The 26,427-nt window shown below is 41.8% G+C and overlaps 1 protein-coding gene across 3 annotated transcripts in view; it reads right to left on the minus strand.

Annotated features, from left to right (window-relative positions):
• Positions 1-693: 693 nt before the first annotated feature.
• The window catches only part of KIAA0319L (KIAA0319 like), a 34,310-nt gene continuing 8,576 nt past the window's right edge, over positions 694-26,427 (minus strand). For all 3 annotated transcript variants that reach the window (XM_062593981.1, XM_062593983.1, XM_062593980.1), the window contains exons 4-21: positions 21,773-22,064; positions 19,408-19,509; positions 18,444-18,541; positions 17,181-17,268; positions 16,216-16,308; positions 15,396-15,528; positions 13,695-13,923; positions 12,517-12,640; positions 11,807-11,939; positions 11,488-11,636; positions 11,003-11,154; positions 10,651-10,789; positions 10,135-10,294; positions 8,974-9,116; positions 7,447-7,569; positions 6,812-6,902; positions 6,366-6,457; positions 694-4,347 (exon numbers count right to left, since the gene is read on the minus strand). In XM_062593981.1, the coding sequence (XP_062449965.1) occupies positions 4,160-4,347; positions 6,366-6,457; positions 6,812-6,902; positions 7,447-7,569; positions 8,974-9,116; positions 10,135-10,294; positions 10,651-10,789; positions 11,003-11,154; positions 11,488-11,636; positions 11,807-11,939; positions 12,517-12,640; positions 13,695-13,923; positions 15,396-15,528; positions 16,216-16,308; positions 17,181-17,268; positions 18,444-18,541; positions 19,408-19,509; positions 21,773-22,064 (2,529 nt within the window). In that variant the 3' untranslated portion in view covers positions 694-4,159. The remainder of the gene's footprint in view (positions 4,348-6,365; positions 6,458-6,811; positions 6,903-7,446; positions 7,570-8,973; positions 9,117-10,134; positions 10,295-10,650; positions 10,790-11,002; positions 11,155-11,487; positions 11,637-11,806; positions 11,940-12,516; positions 12,641-13,694; positions 13,924-15,395; positions 15,529-16,215; positions 16,309-17,180; positions 17,269-18,443; positions 18,542-19,407; positions 19,510-21,772; positions 22,065-26,427) is intronic.

The raw sequence follows: 26,427 nt of genomic DNA on the forward strand, positions 1-26,427 counted from the left end.
TCCAGTACAACCTATCGACCACGCGAGACGGACGGAAGGGCAGCGCTGAAGGTGAATTTCCTCTGCTCTTTGAAACATCCTAGTCCCATACTGCTATCAGGCCCCTTCTGGCTGCAGTGGTGCTGAAGCACGCTCTCCCAGCAGCCAGTTAAAGTGACAGCTGGGCAGCCTTGCTCCTCTCCTTCAAGGACTCCACTAATTAATAAACCTCCTTTGCTTCCTGGGGAAGGTACTGCTATGCCAGGCATGGGTGCAGCTTGAGCCCTGAAGCTTTTGCAGTGAAGTCAACGGTCCACACGTGTGTCTGCTTTGGGGAAGGGCCCTCAGGGGAGAGGCTGGAAGCTGCACCCACGGCCAGGCCGAAACGCCAGCCCGCAGCACGCCAAAGCTTCAGCTCTGCTCGCAGGGCTGGGCGACCTCGAGGAACCGACAGCCTTTAGGGGCACGGCCGGAGAGCAGGCACAAGGGAGCTGCTCAGCCTGGCAGCCCCGCGAGCCCGCTACGGTAACGGCGCCCCACAGAGCACTGCGGCGGCTGGAGCAGAAGCAAGCCCTCGTCCAGCGGTGCCCAGCGAGCCTCTGCTGCCTGGCAAGGGCGAAGAAGAACGAGGAAGGACTTCCAACTCTTTTTGTAAGGAGTACAGTGCTCTTATTGGGAACCAGCTCACAGCTGACACGGGAGAAAGAAGCAAGCTAAGCAGCAGAAAACATCTTCCCTGTTTATTTCCAAGAAACATTTTGTTTAAAAAAATTACTTTTAATCTTGATCAAGTAACACTGCAACCAATAAACATCGTTAAACCAAAGCTCAGAGAGGCTGGGCAGCCCCCCCGGTATACAGAAGAGTGAAGAAGAGATTTAAGAGCAAACTATTTTAAAACCAGATCATGACAATTGCCCTCAACACGTTAACAAGTGTTTGGAGTACATTTATACTAAAGAGGAAAACAAAGTCAAGGTAAGCTGATGGTTCGTCTAACAGATGCCTTGGCTCTTAACTTCCACACATGGGTAACTTATAGCCGGTGTCTCTAATTGTGAAATCATAGTGCATAGCAATGCAGAAACCTTCCCGGTGCAAGGTCAAACTAGGCTCATGGTACTTGGGTAACAAATGAGCAGTGATATTAGCAGTGCTAAGGGGGAGGAGGAGAGCACGGTAAACGATTTTGAAATAACACGTTTGCTCTACACGCACCCGCTTTGGGGGAAGGCCCGCGTTAACGGTGCGCTAAAACAGAGACTTGCCCCTACCACCAGTATTACGAGGTTCCTGTGCCGGGCCAGAAGTTACTGCCGCCGCCTTGCGAGGGTCTCCTCCTGCCCTTCGGCCTCACACTCCCTCACGCTCCGGCTCTCGGTGCACAGTGCGGATGCTGCGCGCATCCCTTCGCAGCCTTGCGCAGGTGACGGCGCAGAGGCGCCACGGGTTAACAGCCAAGTGCAGAAGAGGGCTCTGGGGAGGGGTGGCAGCTCCATGCGGAGAAGCTGCACAGCGAGGGAATACTAATGGGAAACCAGACCTCCGGCGGGGAGGCTTGCGCTATGCTCTGTCACAAACCTGCACTACGGGATGACAAATGACTAACGAGCGAGGAAGCTGTCCTAACGGAGCCGCTCAGCACGGAGCGCAGGGAATGCCACAGCCTGCTGCAGAAATCAAGCTTTCACCCCGAGGCAGGAAACACCGCTTCTGCCGACCGACTGTGGTGCCGTCGGCTGACTGAAGCACTTCAATGTAAATGTTTGTTTCCCACAGTGAAATATAAAGAGGAAGAAAATAACCTCATCTAAGCAAAGGTGTTGTCACATAATAGCTGCACAGATTTTAATTCTTCCCTTTTCCATAATAGGAAGCCAGGACTAGCTTAAAAGCATGCTATGCGGCTCCTGTGAGGGTACTGCTCTCTGCAGTAAAGAATGCCTGATAGCTCAACCACTGCAAACAATCCTAATTTACTGCAGAGAGGACTTCCCCAGGATGGATACGAGCAAAAGGCTCAAAAAAGCATATGCCCCACGAACAAGAAACAGCTAAAGAGTACAGTGTTGCTCCTCTAACAGCATAAAATAAACGTCAGGCACAGTCCCAGGACCAAATCTGGTTAATTCCTGCAGTTTCAAAATCTCGTTTTCTTTGAGCTTGTTAATCTCTCATCCAAAGGAAGGGAAACACGTTAAAGAAGTCACTCAAGAGTTAAGTGTCTGGCCATTAGTACAACTTGCAACAATAGTTTTCAGACAAACACTTGCCTGTGCCCCTTTAAGGCATGGTAACTGAAGCATCCTGGTGTCACGCCATCCCTCCCTGTGTGTGGTCCACGGCGGGCCTGGGGGAAGGAACCGTTGTGAGAAAGAAAGGGTGCAGAAGGAGCAGCCCTGGCCAGGGAAGCTGGCTCACAGCACCAACCGCACTCGAGGCGGACAAGCCGGAGGATGGTCTGCGCTGTACCGCAGTCTAGGGAGAGGCAGTCGTGTGCCTGCTGGAGTTGATGGGGCACAAGACTAATGCTGTGGTACTTGCTGAGAACGACACGGACTCTGGTGCTGGTGCCCGAGGAAGACAGCTGATTGCCCAGAAAAATAAAGTTAGCAGCAGCCATGACTACATTCAGTGAGGGAACATTCCCTCACTTTCAACAGTGTTTAATCATCATCTAGCTCAACACAAATCAGTAGTGCAGCAATATAAATACAACCAAGGAAGTTAAAGCCTTTTGGCTTTCATACACCCCAAAAGCCAACGAAACAGGTTTCCAGTTTTAATAAATTAATACAAAGAAAGGCAATAAACTGCCCTCCCATCCCTGGACGGGCAGTGACATCCTTCATGCCAGTGAGAGGCTGATTGCTGGCCAAGGACAGGGGTGCAGCTCGTGAAAGCAGCACAGTGAGATAAAGAAGCAGGTATAGGAAAGGCCCACCATACACCTGATCCCTAAAAAGGCCTTTCCCAGAGTCCAAACAGTGGGGAAACATCACCACCAGCTGCTGGCACCCATCAGGTGATGCCTGCAGGTACTGACAGTTCCCTTTTCACTGTCTGAAGGGCATTAAGTGTGCCCCTCACACAGTGCTAGGAGCACACAGGGATATTCAGCCACAACATGAGGCCACTAAGCTACCAGCCAGAGGAAAACAGCCAGCTGTTGGGAACTGAAGATATCAACACCTGTGGGCCTGGGTTGTGCAATCTTTAAAGAAAAAGTCTGGCATTTCATAATCAAGATACAGCTGGTAATACTCAGATTCAGCTGCTAATATCCAGATTCATGGAGGGCTTGGGGACCTATGAAGACTGCTGGGGCCACTGAACATTCACAGCTTTGGAATTAAAGCCAACCATCAGATGCAGATACCAAAGGGGGGGTGTCCCCTCCTTGGTCCTGGTACCCAACAGGAGAGCTTGCTGAAGGAGGTGGTCTCCTAGCCCAGCAAATTAGCACAACAGGCAGTTTTCCACATTTGAACAGGTACCGTGTCATCAACACTCCCAATGAGAAAAGCCTGACAGTAATTCAGAACAGCTACAAAAACCTCTCCCAACTGCAAACTGATGGAATGTGACCAGGGAGTTTAGATCCCCCCTCTTCTACACTCCAAAAGCAACCAGTGCATGTGAAAGGACAAGTTCAAATTAAACTAGTGCTTAAATGATTAGAAACGGTGGGAGTAAAAGGAGTTGTTCTACAACAAGAGTAGCCTGTGCAAGGCTACTGGAGCCTGAAAGGAGCTCAGAGCACAGCTCAAAGAACAGTCTTGACCTTCTTTCTCCAAGGAGCTCCCTAGCAAATGACCTGGAAGTCCCTGGGTGTTTTCCTCTGCTGCAGTCTGAGGTGGGCTAGGAGTGTCCTGCACATTCACAGTTGCTCCAAGTGGTTCTATCCTGCTGCATTCCAGATGCCAGCTCTGTTTTTTTCCTGACGAATAGTCTGTGGTTCACAGTTGCCTTCTCCTCCCTTTGATTTCCCTTGACATTCAAATTCAAGTACAACCAGTTTTAACTGAATGAAAAGAAATCCACAAAAACAAAGTTATTTTCTGCAAAACAAGTTAGCAGCACAGTCCTAATCAAACTGACCTCCAAAGGTCCTTATAGAATAAGGATGGGAGCAGCCTTCTCTGTCACAGAGCTCCAGCAAAAGGCTGCCTGGGAGAAGCTATAGGATTTCCTCCCTCTGGTTCTTGGGTTTGAGCATCACTTGTCCATTGCGCAAGGAGCCATTCTGGCTGCGGAGCAGTTTCCCCTTTTCCCGGTCAGGCCACGTGAAGATGGCTTCATCACTGTCCAGTTCAGACTCCGAGTGCATCAGGCTAGTGTTGAGAATCTGGGCTTTCTGTCTGCCTCCTTGGAAGGAGAGAGATTTTCATGTTAAAAATACTCTTAATACTGGTCAAATACACCTTATTTCACTTCCCCTTTAAGTCTCATTCTTTTAACATGTCAAAGGAGCAACAGACTTTCCTGCATCTGTCACAGTCTTCAACATCTGAAGGAATAAAAGAAAGTGATCCTGTTTAAGATAACTTGGCATGACAGAGGTCACACAGACATTTTGAGATACTGCAAAGCACAACACAGGTAGGGAAACAAATTACATTACTACATATTCTCACAGCCCCTTTTGGTATCTTTGTTTCCCTGACTTTGCTTGGGGGCATTGTTTAGAAAGCTCTCTGAGGGCAAAAGCTGTAGTAAAGAGAATATGCAGGTGTGTGAGAGAAGATTGCTGCATTCTTACTATCCTCCTTACTCATCTCTGCTTCTCTTGCCTGCAAGGGAAGAGAGATAAATTAATGGGCTGAAGTTGGATTAATGTGCAAGGAGAGAGAAAGACATTTACTGATACTGTCAGCAGAGAAAATACTTAAATTTAGCTTCTCCTTAATGGAGAAATGCAACATCTCCTCTGCTAATAGAATGTTCCCTGGACATATCTAGCAGGGAAAGACTTTAGTCAGCAGCCAGCCTCAGAAGAAGCAAGATGAATTTAGTTACCAAGAGAGCAAATGGTTGAGGCACATTTGCTACAGACTGCAGAACAATGAGCCCTTTATTTAACAGTGGGACTCTTCTGTGTGAGCTGACAGATGGTCAGATTAAAGCAGATTTGGGTGCTAAGGAAGGAAAAAGCACCTGCTTTTCTTCAAGGGTATCTGAATTTGTGCAGTTGGGATGCCTGATTCTCAGAGGAATGATCTGATCAGCTCTGTTGCTGCAATGCCCTCCAATGTTGTCCTTAGGCACTATTCACTTTTCTGGAACACCATTTAATAGAATAAAACTAGGATGAGCAATTATTTTCCACTAGCAAACAATGATTAGAGACTACTTTGCACGCACTGTTAAAGTGACCCCTCCTCTTAATAAAAACAGGACAAATATTCTTCTTTGAAATGACTATTTCAACAGCTGAAATGCTACATAGCATTTCATGGGGTTGTGTTCTGCACACTTTCTCAGTCCTCCCTCCTTTCTTGCTCAGCCACCAGCTCACCTGCTGGTGACAAAGGCTGGGGGTTCAGGTATCAGACACAATCACAACAAAAACCCTCTGGTAGGAAAAACCTCACTAATCTTTGCAAAGCACCTGACAGGCACTCTTCAGGACAGCAACACAGACAGGCAAATGCTAGTTAAGAACACCGAAGATGGTCTTTCTGGAGCAGGTAAATGGGCCCATAACCATATGGAGTACTAAGGACTTCATGGGTCCCTACTCTAAGGTAAGCATCTGCTTCCTAGAAAGATTAAAGGATGGGCCAGAACATGAAACTTTCAGAGCCTGATGCCCACGAGGACAAGAATGGTTATATTTATCAGTAAGTCATTTTTGCTGGGAAAAATTGGGGGAAGGAAAAAAAAGACCACTGTCTCCAGGCCTTAATTTTCTTACTGCTCGGTGCCCTTTATCAGCAAAAGTCAGTTTAATGAAATACTTAGTGACACTGGATCCATGCTTAGCTCTAGAGCATAGCCAAGAAATTGTACATCAGTAAGAAGTAAACTGATTAAAACAGAGTAGCAGAACTTGGTGGGAAACTTTAGAGCAAGAGAAGTTATAGTTGATACCAATTTTTGGACCTTTTGGATCAGAGAACAGTTTGCACATATCCATATACTACCTCTATATTAGAAAGTGGAGACATTAGGACTAAGATAGTTTCAACCTTAATTTCTAAACCAGAGTTAGGTAACTTCATTAAATACTCTGCCTACAGATCTGAGGCAAGCTCTTAGATCTTCTGAGACTTGTCTGTCAGTGCCTAACACTAAGTTTGTTTCACTCTGTGATTTTCAAGTCCACTGAGGAAGAGTGTTCTTAGTCAGCATTCTGAAAATGCTGAGCTCTTCTCACACTTTACCTGCTTTGGGATTTGGTTTCAACTCCAGGCTTTCTTGATCTGTTGCATCCAAAATCTTGTATTTGCTTTTTCTTTTGGATTTTCCTTTTCGTCTAAAGAGGAAGAAAAGGAATTAAGAGGCAGGCCACTTCTGAGCAAGCCAGAAGAAAAAGTTCTCATCCTAAAAGCTATAGCATCACTTGCTTATTTCAGATTATGTTCATATCAGAAAGTAATATGCTAAAAATATTGCTTTAGGTGCACATTTATAGGCAAATCTTGCTTCTGAAGTGAACCCAGAGTCCTAGAACCTTATTGTTTTACTTGAAGCATTAAGGGACAAAAATTAATATCACCGGTCTAGGCAGATGACCTGCTGGGACTATGGGTTTGAATCTCTTCCACCTCCTAATACAGCCCCTTGTTCTGAAGCACTGGTACAGTGCAGGTTATGGGCTCAGTCCCACCTCTTACAACAGCAGATCATCATCCAGGATAAGATTCCAAAGGCAACCACAATGACGAAAGATGCAATGATCACATACAGCACACTCCATTCTGAAAGCAAAACACCCCAGAGATAAAGACATTTTGGTACTTCATACAGTTGACAGTGTGGACTTTAGATGACTACTCTTGAGAAAGAAAGGCCTTTGCTGAATTACAGAGCCTACTAGCCATCACTGACACTACCACCAACTCACCTAGAGAAGCCAGAGGTCTGAGACCCAGTGCTCAGACTTCTTGTACAAGCTTCTTTGCTTTAGGCGTTTTTGACAATGTGTGTTGATTTACAAAATTTGCTCTTCTGTAGCAAGAAAGCCTCTCCAATGGCATGACAGAAAGGGGGCTCACTTTATACACTAGGAATGGACTCAATTCTTAGGGCGTGTTCATCAAAAGGTTCTGAAGAGTCACTTCCCTACCAAATATTCGCTGCCAAAGAGGTAACAATTCGCAAGATCAAGACTAGGACTATTTCCTTATCAAAACATGTCATCAGAGATACTGGAAGAAAGCAGATACTGTTATTCAGCCTACCCTGGGGTTCAAAAACTGCTTGCTTCCTAAAGATGAGCAATCCCAGGAAGACTGCACGTACCACAGTTACTTTCGCCATCCCCCATCTGCACCTTGATGAAGTTCTCCATCCAGAACGGGTCACAGATGCAACGCTTGGTGAAGGAGTCACAACGGCCGTGCTCAGAGCAGTTCAACTGACATGCTAGGGACCAAAACCAGCAACTGAATGACTTATGTGCAAGGTTAAACCAAGACTTATTAAATAAATCTGGCACATATTCTAGCTCCCCCTAAGAGGATTGGGGCTGCTTGTGGGCAAAACAATGTGACTTATAGCTCCCACCCCACATTCTGGAAGACTTGAGAAAAAAAGCCAAGCCAAGACAGGAGTTTTCGTGCCTCACAATGAGTTTTTGTGCCTCACATAAGGCTAGAATAGGAGATGGGGCAGTCTTGGCCAGATCATCTTCCCTTTGCTGCCAAAGTTTGACTACATATGAAATACAGAAATTGTTTTGATGCTTAACTGATCTTTCCAGACTGTTGAAAAAGTACAAAAAGAACAGTGCACTGTCGAGCAAAATTGCTTAGAACCTGAATAGTACAAAACAAAAATTACACCAAAACTAAACAGTATAATTTAAAAGTAGAAGTTCAAGATGGCCAATCCCAGTAAGATCTAACTTGAATCCAGTCACTCTGCAGTTCATCTTCTTAGCTTAACTATAAGTAGCAAGAAGTGCAAACGTAAGTGCCTATGCCTCATGCAAAACCAGAAAAGCCCTGCTTCATTAGGAACATAACAGATAAAACATGAGAAAATTTTGCCTAATAAATCATGATTTTGATAAAGTCATGGAATTGGTATATTTGTCAAGTATATGCGTTTGATAAGGTTTTGCCTCTCAAATTCAAACTGTGTGAGACAGACCACAAGAAACAAACATATCCTTTAAAGTGTCCGTGACTCAAGGCGTGAAACCAGAGAATGGAAGACTAGCTTTTGAAGGAATAAAGGCACAAAATCATTAAGATCAGGAAATCATGAAAACAATTACTTCCCAAAATTCTAGTTTACTGTAACTAATTGATCAGCATAAGATCCTCCCAGGCTTGAGCTCATAAAAGGAAAACAGTGCTAATGTAAACTTGTAGAAATTTGATAGAGAGGAAACATTTTTTTTCAGACCAATGGATGTGTTGAAGAGGATATGAGTATGTTCACAGCTACCAAGATGTGTAATTTTATTTTTTTCAGTAAGACACTCATTTTATTGGCTGTATTCCATTAAAACTATATTTTAGTTTCATAAGGATCAATCTGTTTTTGATTTTGTGAATTCTCTTATTTTCCCAGCAATATTACAATATGACTATGCAAAAGAGAAGTTGAACAGTGGATAGGCATAATCAATCGGTAATTAACTGACTGGTTATTTTGCAGTCTAATGGACTTATTTTTCTGTTTCCAATTTACTAATATAGGAAAACTATTAGCCTGGGGGGTGGGATGGCAGTACTTAGCATACATGTCAGCCCTTACTCTTGCAAGCATCTGGGGAAGTGGAAACAGATGTTAGCCCATATCATAGTTACTATTACTTACTGACTGTGTTAATTTCTAATGCCCGAAAAATGAGAAAATCTGACTGTTGTTTCCGGAGTTCATTTTTGAGTGTCCACGCTACCTCACGTCCTTTGAATATCTGATGGGGAGGCTGGTTCCTTACAAAAAACACCATCTTCGTGCTGGAAGTCAGACACACACACACACAAAAAAATTATCTGCTTCTTCTCCAAACATCAGGCAGAGAGCCATTCCCCCCCCATCTGCTATTACAGCAGGACTTATTCAGAATTCCAAATTTATCTGAAGCCCAAACATACATAAATATCAAAGCTGACTGCATCTTGAAAGCAGTAATGGTATGGACCTGGTCATACAGCAAAAAACTGTTTAGGGTATCTGATAAACATATATTTTGGGTGCAACAGCTGAAGTATTACAAGATCCCCTTGCCTGCCTCACTCAGAGGAAGAACGGTGGCAACTAGTCTGGTCATGGCAGAGATGAAAAGTAGTATTAAAACATAAAGTGCTGGCTCTTTTGTTCTGAACTATTTAACTTTGCTACAGACAATGAATTCTGATTTTACTGTTACAGCAGGCAATGTGGACACAAAGGAATCAATACACTGCTGAAGCCAGGAAAGTCTCAGGTCTAATTGCAGATTTATTGCTGACTTGCTACATGACTTTAAGCAAGTCACTGAAATTTTTTCAGTGCTTTATGTACTTTAAACAGCTCCACCTTTGGTAGAAATTAAGTGCATTGCACTTATTTCAACAGATTTCCACTCTGTCCTTGATAAGTGAGTTCCCAAACCACCCACATTCATGTTCATGAAGCCTCAAATTACCTACAGTAACAACAGACTGCTGTTAATACTGAGTTAAGTGTAGTTCTTGCTGTGACAACACTACAGAACTAGTCAATGAAGTATTTTCTAGAACAGTGAACTTTCTAGACTAGATAGGCACATAGCCATTTATGCAGAGGTGGAAAACTGTACTTGACCAGGTACTTTCATGCCAAAGTAGAACAGGCAGAATCCCAGTGGTCCAAACCATCCCTTTTATGGCATGCTGCTTATTGTATTTGGAGCTAAGCAACACTATCCACTCTGCTGCTCAGCTGAAACGATCCTTTATTCACCATACTCAAGCAATTCCTCTCCGTGCACACCTGCTCACCTACACAGCTTACCTTTGTTCAGTGTACAGCTGGATCTTTTGTACAGTAATGTCCGAGTCGAGGACCCCCAGCAGAACACCTATTTGCCGGATGAACATACCCTTCTGCCTCTCAGTTAGCTGACTGACATTAACATCCAGAATTATTTCCACAAGATTATTTTTTCTAGGATCTAGGGAGAACATAGATGAGAAAACACAGATCTTTAGGGCTTCTATTTGAGAGTGTTAGTACAAGTCAGCTTTCTACTATCTTTCCCAAATGTTTCTCCTTTGGGCAAAAAAAGTACAGCATCTCACTGCAATAGGAGATACAGGTCTATGATCTCTACAGGTAATTGCAAGCAGTGAGACTCCCCCCCAGGAATTATATGAAGTTACAACCATTTCCCCAAATGTTTTGACCATTTACACTCCCAAGCTGGACCTAGAGTACACATTACTACAGCACACTATGTCCCAAAAACCAGAGGACTTGCTAATGTGCTGTAGACAGACATAGCAAAGTACAATGAACAAATGTACTCACCAGGTTTTACTTCCACTGTGGTCCTTTCCACATCACTCTCCCCTTTAGCATCTGTTACTCTGAGATGGAACGTGTAGGTCCCTTCCACCAGATTGGAAAGCAGGAGGACAGGATGATGGTCTGAATTGTTTAATACTTCCTGGGGGAGGGGGGGAAGAGAGCAAAATAAATAACAGGAAACGAGATCAAACTAGTATGACACTGTCATCATATTTAAAGATATTGCTAAAAGGGTAACAGATGAAATGATCAGCTTCACATTTCCTCAGGAACTATCTGTCAAAGTTACTTCTCATCGACTCTTTCACAGTGTTGCAGTGTTGCCAACTCCCATTAAAAAAAAAAAACTCACCCCTGCTGCAGGGCTCCCCTCATCCCGGGTCCACAAGTAGCTGATGATTCCCTTATCATCAGAGGATTTTGATCCATCCAATTCAGCTGTGTTTGTCGGCAGAGTGATGACAACATTTCCAGCAATCTTTGCAACTGGTGGCTTGTTTATCTCTAACCAAATAGAAAGAAATGAGTTGGAGAAAAAATCTATTAATGCCCAAGGAAGAACTACCATACCAATTCTCTACCTAAACCCTAAAATCTCTATCTAATCTTAGGAAAGAGAAGGAAAATTAAGTACTGCAGGATTTAGCTAAAGATACTGTTCCTCCAGATAAGGGAAAACCTCTGGCTTAGAGAAGGCCACTTCAGTGCTCTTCACATTATTTTTCACGTGTTCCTTACTCTTATGTTGCCTCTGAACACAGGTTTTGCTGAACTGCTCGTAGAGATGCTTGGGTCGCACATGACATTGCAGGCAGGTCTGAGCATTGCTGGACATACCTTCTTTGACAATAACGTTGACTGAGCTTTGGCTCTGCAAGTTCCTCTCATCTTTAACTGTTAGAGTAAATTCATATGTTCCAACCTGAAGGCCTGTTACAGTGGCAACACTGCTGTTGGCATTCTCCAGCTTGACACCATCTGGGCCCCTAACCAAAGCACAAGAGGATCAGTTTAAACCTTGTATCATTGGAGCTTGCCTAACACCAAACAGGAGGTTCTAGCAGAGTTTATGGGATGCAAGCAGTAACTAGATTGTCCAGAACAAAGAGCAAGATTCCAATACTTGCATGAAAACACTCTGGAAGATGATACCTACCGTGTTTTTTCCCAGAGAAAGGAGACTATTTTCTGGTCATCTGAGCTCTTGCTGCCATCTAGAGTAGTGCTGTCCACAGGAAGAGTTAATTCTTTATCCGGACCAGCATCCGCCTTTGGGGGCTTATTGTTCTCTGAAAAAGGATTGCAGTATTTTTCATACAGAGGCCATAAAGGTGGAGCTTACTCTTGCACCATTAAAAAGTTTCTCCACGATCCCTATACTATTTCTTGCCCATTATCTTGACCTCATACTCAGAGAAATTGAGGTAAAAAGCAGTTACGAGTTCAGTCCAGAGTTTCATTCACACATCTGCAGTGAAATAGGAATGAAACTTGGGACTCTTGATTTTTGCTCTCAGTTTCCCATCTCCTTTTCCAGGACACAGCACTATGGCCAGACAGCTCCCAGTAAATACAACCCTGCCATTACGATTGAATACTATATACAATACAGTCTAGTTAATAAGAGAACAATCTACTAAGGCAACATTCCTAGAATCTTTCTTTGTCAGTTTATCAGCAATATACAAGGCCCCAAAAGGTCCTGAGTTAAAGCAGCTTTGCTGAAAGCAACACAACTATTACAAGATTCAGAGCATCCTGTCAGAATGATGCTCACCTCCTCACATTGGCACAGAGGTGGCAAAAATAGTCTTCATTACTGTCTCTATTAATCTACCAAAACAGTTCCTTCAAAGTACAGCTTACCTGGCTGGACTATAACAGTGACCTCTGCAGTAGACTGGTGCCCAGCAGAATCCGTTACTATTAACTGGTAAGTGTAATCACCTTCTTGCATTGCAGAGAGCTGTAAGACTGGTGTCCTCACACCCTTTGAGGAAATATATTCACATATTTAGAACATTCTTTACACTGATGATGACAGATCTGAAGATCTCTGCTTCTAAATCAGCTATTAGCAGCAGATTCTAGGGGCTTATTATTAACTCCTGTTAGGGGCTCAGAAATCTGCATGCTTCTTTTAAGCAGCACAAGGCACTTACAATCAAGTTTGAACACAGCAACAAGGACAGTGTTGTGAGATATAACAAGACCAATGTCACATAGGTGTGCAGACCATTTGAGATTCAATAATTACCAATCCAAGTGACATCTTTGGGAACCCTGTACAAACACACACTGTGAACCTGATTCATTGACCTTCTTATTCCTTAAATGTGACTGTAGTAAAGACAAAATCAAGTCAAGTTCCTGCTTTAGGACTGAGGTACATCTGGCTAATATCAGCAAAAGTCAGACTCCAAAGGTCAGCTCGAAAGATCCAGTCCATTGTGACTGTCTAGCTTAGGAAATGCATGACCTGTTACAAGACTTACCTGACTGGATGACCGGGTCATGCTGCAAATCTGAATGCAATCCTGACTGATAGTCAGCTAAAATACGATACAGTCCAGCTCCACTCCTGTTGAAAGCACTTAAGCATTCATATTATAGCTGCATCGATTTACCTATCACTGACATTCTGAGAGGCCAGCAACTACAGAAATCGTACAGAACAAGCTTCCCTTGCAGTCATGTAGGTTAAAAGGAGACACACTGGTGTGATCAAGTTGTGCTGAGACCTGCTGTAAAGGACATCAATCTTCAAAGCCATCAAGCTTCCATCTCTCAATCTTCGATTCACAAGCAGCATTTAAAACTATGTTACTCAAGAACAGAGACAGGATGCCAGTGAAAACCTTTGGCCAGGTTGGTGTCAGCTCAGCCATTAAACCAATACTAACTTCATGTGTACTTAGTTTTAAGTATATATTTAATCAATACATGCTTGATTTGTAACATAAAAAACATTTTTAAATGGTCTGATTAAAGAAATAAGACAGCTAATGAGTAATACTGGATGAGCACAGGAGACTTCTACTGACCTGCATCTCCATCACTTTTCCCTTGCTGTTAGGACTGAGCAGCCACTCATAGCTGACAATGCTGTGATCATCTGTGCTCTGATTCCCATATAGGGTGATGGAGTTCTGAGGCAGGGTGATCACTTGGTTTGGGCCTGCATTTGCCACTGGAGGATAATCCACTGCTTTGTTCACAGTCAGGCTTGCGGTGGTGGAGTTGCTGGCACCATCTGAGTCCACTACTGTTAGACTGAAGACAAAACAAAAGCTAACAGTGAAAAAATCATGATGACCAGAGTGGAACACAAAACAGAAGGTGTTAGCTGTCCGGAGTTAACCAACATTCAAGAAGAGAGTAAGAAACCTAAAAATACATTTAGGGACAAGACAGTAGGTTGTTTTTTTGCAGGAGTGAAAAAACACAGTTTGAAGCAACTGTGCTTCTTCTGAATAGCAAAACACAACCACCTTCCATGCCAAACTACCAGCCTCAGTACAATGTAAAAAATTTGGAAGTCATACCCATCTCTGACTTGAAGTTTACCATCTAGTTCAGAGAAAAAAAACATGCTAGTGAAAGAAGATCATCTGCTTTCATACTGCACACAGTTGCAAAGGAAAAAGACTTCCGAGTACAACACTGCCTCCCAAAAGATGTCTGTCAGCATGGACACTACCTAACACCACAGCCAAACAACTGACTTATATATTATGCAGTTCCTATGCAAGAACTAGAATGATAGTCTGAAAAGCTTGCTTTGCTTTTAAGCACCTGAACTTGTTATCAGTACTACAGCATAAAAGCAGAGAATTAAAACACAGATGAGAAAAGTCACATACTCTAAGCACCAAACCCCTTCTGACCTCTTCTTACTAAAACCTAAGCCCAAAAGTAAAATTTCCCATATAGTGACAACTAGTGAAAAAAAATGCTTGCTTATTCTACAAGCAGCAATGAACAAGAAAGTTAAGACTGTATTCTGTTAACATCATACATCTACTACATCAGAAATGCAGTGGTCTTACCAGCAATATGAAATAAAAAATTAATTCCAGGGGCCAGTCATCTCTATTCTAGAGCCTGGAGACAGTATCCCTCCTCAAGTAGGCTAATACCACAAAATAGAACTGCTTTTTGATAAACTTGGATATGAACAGTAGTCTGACTAGTTCATATACCAACTGCCTAAGACAAAAACAAACATTCCGTTATATGTACTCAAGTTTATTTAAAATAGACCTGTTCCTGCAGTGAATGTGGACAGCATACCACAATGCAGACTAAAGAAAAAACATGTAAGAATAATATCAGCTAATATCTACTACCTACACATTTGCAGAAAACCAGTAGGCCACACACAGTTATCTGGGACAAACACACTGCATTTAGAAAGTAGATTTAAAAACTGCATTTATTCCTAAGCCTTTAGCCAAATAGCTTAGTTTTGACATTTCAAGAGACATTTTGCAGCTCTGCCAGACCATATTTTCTCTTCTGCCATCATCTAAGACTAGTGCTACAACTTAAGAATAACAAGTACCTGGATCACTTATCTCAAAGTGAAGAGTTATAAAGCTACCTGAAAGGGTAGGAATGAAGAGAGTGAGAGAGTAAATCAGAATACAGGCTTTTTTCTTTTTTTGTTCAGCCAGAGTAACACTTCTGGAATCTTGTGTTATTCTTGAGATAAGAATATATCGACTCTTCCAGGAAGAACCTACCTGAACGTGTAATTCCCAGGCAGCAGGTTGGTCAGCGTCAATATGGCAGTATCTGTAGAAACTTTTTCCTCTCGCAAAGGACCTTTCAACTCTTCCCAATGATAACTGACGATTTTATCATCATCAGTGCTTTCTGTTTCAATTACGGAAGAAAACGCATATACAAGGAGTTGGAAAATGCTGCTTCACAAAACCTATAGGTTCAGCCCCACTCTACCGCAATGCCTAGTGGGCAAAGCATTTTTGCTCCAAGGCCAGAGATCTCTTATTCTCAGATACCCAAACTATAAGCTCTCCTCTACGCAGTTTCACAGGTACACTCTAAAATACCCTTAATCCCAGGTTTGTGCATGTCTGGGGAAGTTGTGAAGAAACAAACACTTCAAAAAAAAAAAAAAAAAAATCCCAGCTGTGGGTAAGATAACTTGAATATATTTAGGAAAAATCTTGAAAAGCTCTAAAGAGGGCAGGGATCAGTAAAGACTGTATGTTAGCCAACTGATATGCCTGAAGCTTCATACAAGAGGCCAGTGATTTTGACTGCCAAAATTTTTTTTGATTCTAAGCAGCAGCCTCTAGGGTTTTTCCTGTTTTGGGAGAAGCACTCAGGACAGTGTCCTTCAAAAGGCAACAGGTAGAGGTGCTGTCGTGCTCATAACTCCCCTCACCTGCTCAAAAGTAGCTGATTCTTTCCACTAACGTGTGTTCAATAGTGTCACAGCCATTTCCTCTTAAACCCGATCCGAAAGGGCCAGCCCAGAACAAAACACACAGAAACCAGACTTGCTAGACTACTGCATTTAACACAGCAGGTACTCACGGCTGCCGTCAATAACAGTCGAGATGGTTGGCAATGAAATCTCCTGGAACTGCGGGGACACAATGGCAACAGGAGGCTGATTCACCCGAGGCTCTGCAACAACAATTGACTTGTAACAATATCTACAGGCAAATCATGAGACAAAGTACCAAGGAACACTCTGAAACACAAGGAACTTGCCCAAGCGACTCCTGGAAACTACTCTCCCCTTGTGCACAAGAGGTGGCTAGCAGGACACACGCTGCACATTCCCTCTCCCTCCCTGCAGTCCTGTCTACTCCCCTATTCCTGCTATCATTCAACTGGCAGCCCAGTCAGTCCAGAAGACGAGTCCAAACACAAAATACATACAAAATAAAGTTCTTTTGCATAAAAGGAGATGCAGAACCTGTGGTGTGACCTTCCCTCTTTATATAGCCATCTAAAAGCGATCTGGTGACACAGTTAACACAGACTCCTGGTATTTACAACAGCTCATCTGCAAACCATGTCTTTAAAAGCATCTTATAGTAGGGAATTAGATTTGACTTAACCTGCTTGTGGCTGGGAATGATATTCTTTACTGGACAGGGAGGAAAAGACCCTCGGCAGAAGCTCTGGTTTCTCTTCATTTTCTGTTCCTGAAGCAATAAGCTTTTTACCCGATTACAACTAGTTTCTATTGAAGCAGTGGTTTTTCAGGGTCAGGCATTTGCTAAGTGCTTCTGAAGCAGTATTCCAGTTCTTTTATTGAATGATTGGTCTGTATTCAGTATAACAGAGATAGCTATGTATATTAGTAGTAGTTTCACATTTTAGCAAGTGACTCAACACACTTACAACATACCTGTATGTACACTGAGTTCATAGCACAATGAATTCTATGTTAATTCTAGGTTTCAAATAAGCAAAATACTATGATACAGGTATCATGGTTTAACAGAAATGGATGAAATTAAGAAAAGATGCAGCTCCTCTGAACTCACTTGGATTCACTGTCACATTCACATAACCCTCTCCGTGTGCGTTTTCTCCATCAACAACGACTTTGAATTCATAGAGACCAACAGTAAGCTGAAAAACAAAGACAAAAATTATTTAACTCTGAACAGTAGAAACTTGCCAGGAGCTACTAAAAGGCCAAGTTACCATGCTTTGGCCTGGTACCACATTAGGAGCATAAACATATGCAGCTACATTCCAGTCATATAAATAAGGTAGAGGATGGTTTCCAAGTCAGAGTGATAGTAGGTATCTTTTAGTGTACAGTGGCTATGTAGAAATCAAAGATTAAATTTCTTACTGCCACAAGTGACACAGGATTGTCAGTCAAGCTTGATTTTCTAGCAACAACAGGCAAACATAGGAGATAATATAGATCAGTACAGCTTGTCTGGCCAGTGGAATCTGTGCTAGCAGACCGCATTTGACATAAAAAGGCCACATGTAAGAGAAGGAAAAACTCTTCCTGTGTATCTTTACAAAGAAAAGTATTTCTTCTGGATAGCATGAGCCAAGCAGTTACCCCCTCTTGGTTTAGCACCAAGTGATGAAGGAAAGACTAAGGACTAGATGCCAGACAACAACTATGTTGTCCAAAAGGCTGAAACCCTGAAAAGACAAGGATGCTCCTTTTGAAGGGCTTTTTTCTGCATGGTGTCATGACAAAAGCCTAGAAATTTTTGAGCACGTTAGAATCCAAAATGCTCAGAAGAGTGTGTCCCACAAAAACAGAATTGTGTCATCACGTATTATTTAAAGTCATTCTTGTTTTAAGAATCCACACATGCAAAAAAACCAATCCTTTCCTTGGGTTAGTTTGTCTTAAAGCAGCAGCCAGGCGTTTTCTATGCTGTTTCCACTAATGAGTCATGGAATACCTGAACTTTCTTGTTCAGTGGGGAGTATGAGGCTTCAGACCTAAACTGACTACCATACCATTTCAGTAAAAGAAATATTCACAGCTATTCATTAAACTGTGCCATTTGTATACAGTTTGACATGCCACTTGTACGTGGCTTTTAGATCCTGAAATCAATGTCTTTTCCCCCATGCCAGATCAATCTTATCTTTTTAAGAGAAAGAACAAGGTTTAGTACAAGGCTTGCTGTCAAATGTTGGCTGTCTGCCCATCATGCAATTTCCTATTCATCCTGAAATGACATACAAGCCTTTCCTGGCTGCCAGGGGCCTCCCATCTTCTCCACTTGGCATTCCACACAGCAGGATGCTAAGCAGCAAAGCTTTACCTTAGATAACTTAAGGGTCTTGGAGTGCTTCCCCTCCATTTCTCCACTGTAGTCTTTTGGATGAGTAATAAGTTCCCATTCATAGGAGTAACTGGTACCTTTAAAAAAATGTTCTAGAAGTTAATTCTTAAGAGATTACCTTTTCCTTTCTGCCATGCTAAAGAAAAGCAAGGCGTTAAACATTTACAAAGTCCATTATCCGTTAAGACAGCACAGAGTTTAAACTGTAGCTTTTTGGGAATATACCCAGGAAGAGAGACATCTGTGCTTCTAAGCACATTTACCCTGGAGCCAAAAACCCTCTTGCAGCCTCTAAGGCACTAGAGCACTTTGGAACACTCACAGCTCCAAGATGTTAAGAGAGTAGTCTTTCTGTGCACACAAGTCCTGCAGGCACAACATAAAACCAGTTTTTAAAAACAAGGAATGCATTCCATTTACCACTGTTGCTGCACAACATGTAACATGCTTGCTTTTCCTTGGCAAGTCCCCCACTGCCATTGTGGGCATAGCTATAAGTGTGAATTTCACAATATCTGTGAAAAATTTATAGGATGAAATGGGGAGTGCATAGAAATACATTCTTCAATGAATTAAACCCACCCCCCCCGTCAGACTTTAATCCAGTTGACGAGAAACCACTTGCTAAGACATGTTGTCACAAGCCCTGCAAGCAAATATTACCAATAGGTGCTGAAGATCCACTGCCTACTCACATAGAACTTTGAGAATATGCTATCTCCCAACTCTAATCTAATGATTTTGTGACATTTTCAAGGCTTTTGTCTCTTGCTATTTACTGTGAAAGGCCACATGGGGTAACAGTACAGGAAGTCTAGTTTCTAAAGAAAACTTTTCTCTGATAGAAGGTATTTTCAAGACTGTCCTTATTTAATGCTGTATTTAATGTTTATTTGTCATTTCACCATCACGTGCCCTTAGGAGAACTCCAGTGAAGCCTTACGAGGTGGCGGTTCAGGAAGCACAAATGCATTCAGTTGAACTTCATTCTTTGGCAGAGTCACTTGGACACTGTCTCCAGCAGAAACTACCAGCTCCTTTACAACTGAGAGGGGAAAAAAAAAAAAAAGAAAAAAAGAAAAAAAGAAAAAAGTGAATTGAAAGAGGAACAAGAAAAAATTATATATGTACATAAAAACTGCCTTGGTTTCAGAGCCTGGAATAAAAGCCAGCTACAAATGGCTGTATTTTGTAAACATCCCATCACTCAAGGTAGCTCGTGTTTAAAGGTGTCAGACTCATTTTTAATGCAAAAGCACTAATGGGGTTTTATAATTTTAAGGCAAGCCCAAAATTACTCAGTCACCTCTCTCTTTGCAGATATTGTGCAGCTCCTGCTTCTTTTGTAAAGAGCTGAAATATGATCCCTGACCTTGTACAGGGGCCTCTATTTAACCAGGTCCAGCAGGATAAGGGTTTTACCTGACAGGTTTTCAGGAGAAAACCCAGATGCACTCTCACAGGTAGAGAAAGACAAACATTGCTATTTACTGAACGGTAATTTCAGATCTTTACAAATATATGAGGTATTCAAAGTATTTTTTTTTTAGTTTAAAAAAAATTGCTTGGGGGCTAAGAGATTTTAAAAAATCTGCATAGCTACCACATTCATGCTATGAGAACCCAAAATACAAAACTTTTCGTTTTACTTATGTTTTCTCTTCCTCCCCTTCTTTCCCAGTTTGGAAAAGTCAACAGCATGTAAGACTTTTCTTGTAATTTTATCTCAAATAAATTGAGAAGTAGGTTGTTTTTAAAGAATACTCAATAAAAACATGGCCTGCGGTATTTTTTCTTGCTTGTTATTAGCATTAAAATGACCAGAATGTTGAGTAGAGAGAGAAAGAGAGAGAGAGAAGGCAAAGAGTTTTTTTTGTTTGTTTTGTTTTGTTTAATTTTCTAGCCTGGGAATTATGCCTAGAAAATAAGAATTAAAGTTTGCTATTCTCTAGTTTGACCCTGTCGAAGATAATATTTCAGATATATGCCCAAAAATATAAGTTAAAAAAAAAATTAGGGAAAATGTCATTAAACATTTAGCCTTCCTTCCAACAGTTTATTAGCTATTGGAATTAATTAATTAACTAAAAGAAAACAAATTCAAACCCTCCTTTTCCTCTTAATTACTCAGTCTTCTGGGATATTATAACTCCATCCCAAAGAGTTTCAGGGCAAAAGAAAATGTGACCTAGTGGAAAAAAACAAACAGACAAAAACCCAAAACCCCTTTTGGAAAAACAACTCTTCACATCATCTTTGTATTATTTAGTGAAACAAGGAGGCCCTAGCTACATTAATTTTCCAAGACAAGCCACTTAAGACATTTAATATGTATTTTCCAGCTTTAGCTGCAAAATGTCTTTAAAAAGAATAACTTGTTAGTATAAGCACTCAATCAGCTTCCTGCCAAAAGAGTCTTTAGATGCAGCATTTCCTTTATACCTTCCATTTGTTCATTTCTAAGGGAAAATGAACCCTAAATCCAAAAGAATTCAGCCATGGATACTATAGCTCACTGGATTAACTGAATTTTGAGATATTACACAACCAGTACACACCATTCCATGTACCACAGAATGGTAAGATTGGAAGGGACCTCTGGAGATCATCTAGTCCAACCCTCAGCATAGCCCCGTACGGGGATTGAACCCATGACCTTGGCATTAGCAGCACCACGCTCTAACCAACCTGATGCTTTTTAAGCACACATCCTTGCAGGATGAGCTAATGGCCTGGAGGGTTAACAGAAATATCCAAATTGCATTTTTCCTTTTCCACATTTTCAAATTGTTGCTTTAAGAAATTACTGCATGAACAGAAACAAGTCATTTTTCTGCAAAGCAAAGCATGGCTAATGGCCAAGAACACTGTTCTCCATAGCTAAGCTGTGCATTGACATTTTGGGGTGGAGGGGGGGAGAGGAAATCGGTTACAGCCTGTTGTGAACAGACATTAAGATTTCTGCTCAACTTGATAGACAGTGGCATGTCATAACTGCTGAAAGAATGTTTCACATGATGTCTTGCATCAAATCTCATCTTTCACTTTTGGAATGACGATATCACCATTACTTTCAAGCTGTTCTTAGAAACAGATCCAATAGTCACATGCAGATTTGTAATGCTAAAATCCAATTCCAGGTCTTCATAAGTTAATAGGGACCACTGGCACATGTGCTGAAGAACTTGTCTAAACACCTTTTAAAAGATACCATAATTTTTGAAATTATCCAGCATTTTTCAATGTGGTAACAACTTGTCAACAAAACCTAGATAAATGAGAGTTGCTAGAGCACCATATGTTCTCACCTGGGGTGGGGGCTGTAGTACTTGGTGATACTGCAGTGTTGGTTTGGATTGTGGGAACACTGCCATTTGTGGGAACACCACTTGGCACAGAAGTAGCAGTCTGCATCTTCATTGCGGTTTTCCCCTGCGCAGCACTGACTGTGGGCAACATATCTGAGGAGTGAGGATGGACAAATGCATCATCTGGCTGCCTAGGTTTTTCGGTCTTTCCAATGGCTGTTAAGCCCAGAACTACAGGGGTGGAGAATGTAGCCAGTGCTGATGGTTCTGGTGCAAATGTTCCTGCGTGGACCTGGAAAGGAAAAAGTAATGTCAGTTTGATCGAAGTCTGAATGTCAATTTTGTTTCACTACATTGGTTTCACAGTGAATCCTTTAGATTATGTTATATATCAAAGTCCACCAAAAGTTTGGCTTCAACTCCTCCATTAGAGAAGGTGAAGACTCCCTTGTTTGTTTTTCCCCAACAAAGGGGATGTTTGGCTGCTTCCTCTTCTAAAATATTTCTCCCTACTCTTCCAGGGTTCCTGCTCCAGAACAGATAGGCCATTTCCAGTTCAGCAGAACACCAGTTAAGATCTTAGACCTAAAGTACTGCATTTGAAGTACTACTGCTGTTGATGCAGCAAACAAAACAGAAGATCCTAGGTTCAAAATTGCAGTGAGTGGAGCTGAAAGAGAGGCAGAATAAGACAGAAGCAGAAAACAAACCAGGAAATAGGGTTCTCTTTGACCACTTCATTAAGGTCATGTATTCCTTTTTCTGAAGCTATGTAGTTGTCAAGCACAAAGGAAGAGGATTCCAACAGCATTTTTCCTGTAATCATCAAATCATTGCAGCATGATGATATTTATTTCAAAAATCCCTCTTCAAAGCAAGGCAACCTGACACAAACAACTCCCTGAGTATATGCCATCGGAGATACTGCTGGGGCAGGGACCTAACCTTACAGGTAGAAAGCTGGCACATATCCACGCAGAATGAGCCATTTTACTGAAAATAATCAAAACAGATAAAAACAATTTCCTTTCTTTCATCAGAAAATTCCTTTTACAGTATCTATCCCCATTCAGGTTCTTAGTCTGCTGGCTAAGTACCCTGACAATTCACTTTCCACCATAAAATACATGTGTACCACACTTTGTTGAGCTAACTATTTTGGGAACATCTGCTAAGTACTTAAAATGAAGCAATTTACCATCTTTGATTTAGGAAATGTTCTGTAGCTGAATTGCCCAGCATTACTCCCTGCTAGAGCAGCTGATCAAAAGCTTGTATTGGAGGAAACATTGTCATGCTGTTATACAATGCTACTGGCATTCAATTCAGGAAATGGAAACAGTAAAAATGATCGAGACCACAGTGGGCGATGTCTTGTCAGTAAATGGGCTAGGCTTCAGAAAACAGTTAAATGCCAGTAGTAAAAATAAAGCCATCCCTGCACATACTGGAAGAGCCAGCAAAGCCAAAAGCAGCAAGGAAAGAGTTGAAAGCTTCTCTGCAGCAACTTTTTTGTACTCTTGGATTAATCGTTTCTTCTCCCCATGCCTCAACTAATTCTCCCTCAATTACAGAAATCAAAGAACCTAAATTAATTTGTATATTTAATGAACTTTCAAGCTTCATGGACAGAAGAAACACACTGTTCATAAGCATTAGGGACACAAACTGTTTCTTGTTTACTTGTCGATGGGCTTCCTCTTCTTCAGAGGAACTACAATTATCTGGAACGGAGGCAGGCAAAAATCTGACACACTACTCCGTGCAGTTCCTCAGCAGCAGCCTCAGGACAGCCAGCTGTTCCAAGCAATGTAGGACAACCTGCAGCTATAGTCAACTAGAATCACTGACTCCCTTTTGCTAAGTAAGCAAATTAGATAAAGCTAGAAATACTGGCATTCCAAGATGACAAGAACAGAACCAACGGGCAGGAACTTAGGACACTTGAGACAGACTATTTAGAAAAGGCATAGGAGCAAAAAATCTCCATGACTTTACACAGTTATCAGGAACCACTTAGCAAGAACCAACCCACAGGGGTGGCAAGAACAGCTGTGTCAAATGGTGCACAGCAGATGGGCATCTACCTACTGGACAAAACAGACCTCAACTTTGCTCAAAAATGTTCTTAGTGAGCTGGATGTTTCATTAACTCATTTTATAATGCCTAAAAAAAACTCTGCAATTTAGAGATTCTCCTCCTCCTCATCCCCAAAGTCTTCAGGATGACTTGACAACCAAACATCTGCAGAGAGCTCAAATTAGATAAGGTTTGCCTGGGGCAATGTAACAGCCAAAATGTCTCTAATGCTTGCAAGCTGAGACATTTCTTATCTTTACTCTGTAATTCAGAGCTCTTTAAAGCGAGGAACAGAAGACTTCATTCTTCAGGATAAAGGAGGAGACTAGAAGTTTGCCAGCTGTCTTGTTAGCTTACAAAATAGACAGAGAAAAGTGGCATATTGGTCTGAGTGAACATGCGAGTGTCAAGACACTTGATTCCTACTCCATAACTCCCTTTGGCCTGGGACAAGTGACCTGACCTCCCTGAGGTCAGTCCCTTCATCTGTAAAATGGAACTAGAGCAACTATGCACATCTAAATTTGCACGTAACCTTAAGTTACTTGAAAAAAACAACATTGTGTTGAGGAAATTTTGTTTAAACAGGACTTAATTCAGTAAGCCTAGTCTGCATATACAAAGCAGGCTCTTTGCAGCTTAGATTGTGTCTTCAGTAGTTTGCACTAAGTGCAGTGTCTGTGAAGACTTCTGAGACACTCAATAAATACAGGGAACGCCATCAACTATTACAGAATTAGTGCTGTGAAAGATATTTCCTCTTTCTTCATAGGGCAAAACTACCAGGATGTATGACAGTATGAGCCAAACCTCAGGTTTGCTCGGGCCAGCTGTAGCAAAAAATGTGAATTTCTGAATGTAGGAGTGAGCTCCCTTTTGATTCAATTCAAAAACTCCATTTTGAAGACTGCAGCTTTTTCTACAGCCTGTCTGCAGACATGCTGCAGTGCTGCAGTAATCAGCAGTGCTGCACTTCAATACCTATCTTGACTGGCTATTAAATTCAGTGCTTTATCTTAAAATTGGCAAATATTCCCTATAACAGGGTGGGAACTGAGATTTTGATGCCTGGGAAACATCACTTAGTTTAATTGAAAAGCACTCATTTCTCTTTCTTAGAGAAGGGCTGATGAGTAGGGTAGACTGCAGTTTTCTTACACTCTCCTTCACCCATGTCTGACAGTATAGCACGCACAGTATAAAAACACAAATTAATGCCAGTTGTACATTAGCAAATGACATTGCATAGGACTCTTAAGCTGTCAGAACTGCAAGAAGAAAATTAAAACTCTGAGTAGCAAGGCAATGTTTTCCTAAAACAGTCCCTTGACCTTTATCCAACTCTTCAGGACCAAAGGAAAAAAGATTTGCTTTGCCCCCCATTCAATGCGCATCAACAAAAGGCAAGAATATGCATATTAATAAACTTCTCTCTAAAGGGGGAGAGAGGAAGGAGCCAGTTTGACCTCATATGTCTTTTCCCACTGGAAATGTTTATTGCTCCCAGGTACAAACTGCTTTGCGTACAGTAATGATCAAGTATTCTCAACACCATCCAGCCCACCTGCCAAACCTCCTTTAAGAATACAAATATTAAACGCACTGCCTTCACCTGCTAAAGCAGCACGCTCTGCGCACTCAATCAAATCTAGCCAGAATGTAATTTGATTGATTTCAGCATGCATGTAACATTATTTATTTTGGCCCATCACCAGCCTGACTTGGAAAACTCCCTGCTTTAGCATCTCTCTCCTGCAAAGAATGGCCACCTCCCAAGTGTACAGCCCTGAATGTTACATCCTTGTCCCAAATTAAATTGTAATGCAAGGACAGTTGCATAGCTTGTCTTGTATTTTGTCAGTGAAAGTTGGATGATTCAATAATCAAGGAATTAGCCCAGGGCAGGGTAGAACCAGGTTCAACCCAATACTCCAGTTGAAGTACTGATTTTTATCCTACTCCTCCTCCTATCCTAAATCTTAGAAATGTGAGTGCCAGGAATTCCATCACAGTTAATCTATTTTAATAAAGAAATTTTTATCTTTGATTAACCTGATTTTGTCAAAAGAGCCAAACTCATAACAGCAAAAGTCAATATGCAGAAGAAAAATCCTTCTCTAGTATACTTTCAACAGTTCAACTTAATGACAAACTAAAGCACTTTCTAAAGAAGGTAAATCTTGGAAATGCAACAATATTCAGTAGGCAACTAATCAAACTAATAATATTTGCAACCTGTTTATTGAGCAAACAGTAATAATACGACAACTCAGAACGCTGCAACACTGCATCTGAACAAGCAGGGAGATACAAAAACTATTATGCAAGAGCAAAAGAAGGCATTTAAGACTACCTGCAAAGAAGCCTCCCAGATGTTGCATACATGTCACCTAAGAGAATGGGATCATTGCGTAAATCTCAAATCTTAGGAAGAAGAACAAACAGAAAGGGCAGAAATGCTGCAGTATTGCAGGGGGGAAAGCAAGCTGAGATCACGAATCAGTCCTAAATGCTGTGGGGTTCTGGGAGATCAAACATTTATAAAGCTTTTCCGCATCATTTCACACAGCACCCG

Source organism: Rhea pennata, chromosome 23, assembly GCF_028389875.1.
Source record: "Rhea pennata isolate bPtePen1 chromosome 23, bPtePen1.pri, whole genome shotgun sequence".
Taxonomy (NCBI): Eukaryota; Metazoa; Chordata; class Aves; order Rheiformes; family Rheidae; genus Rhea; species Rhea pennata.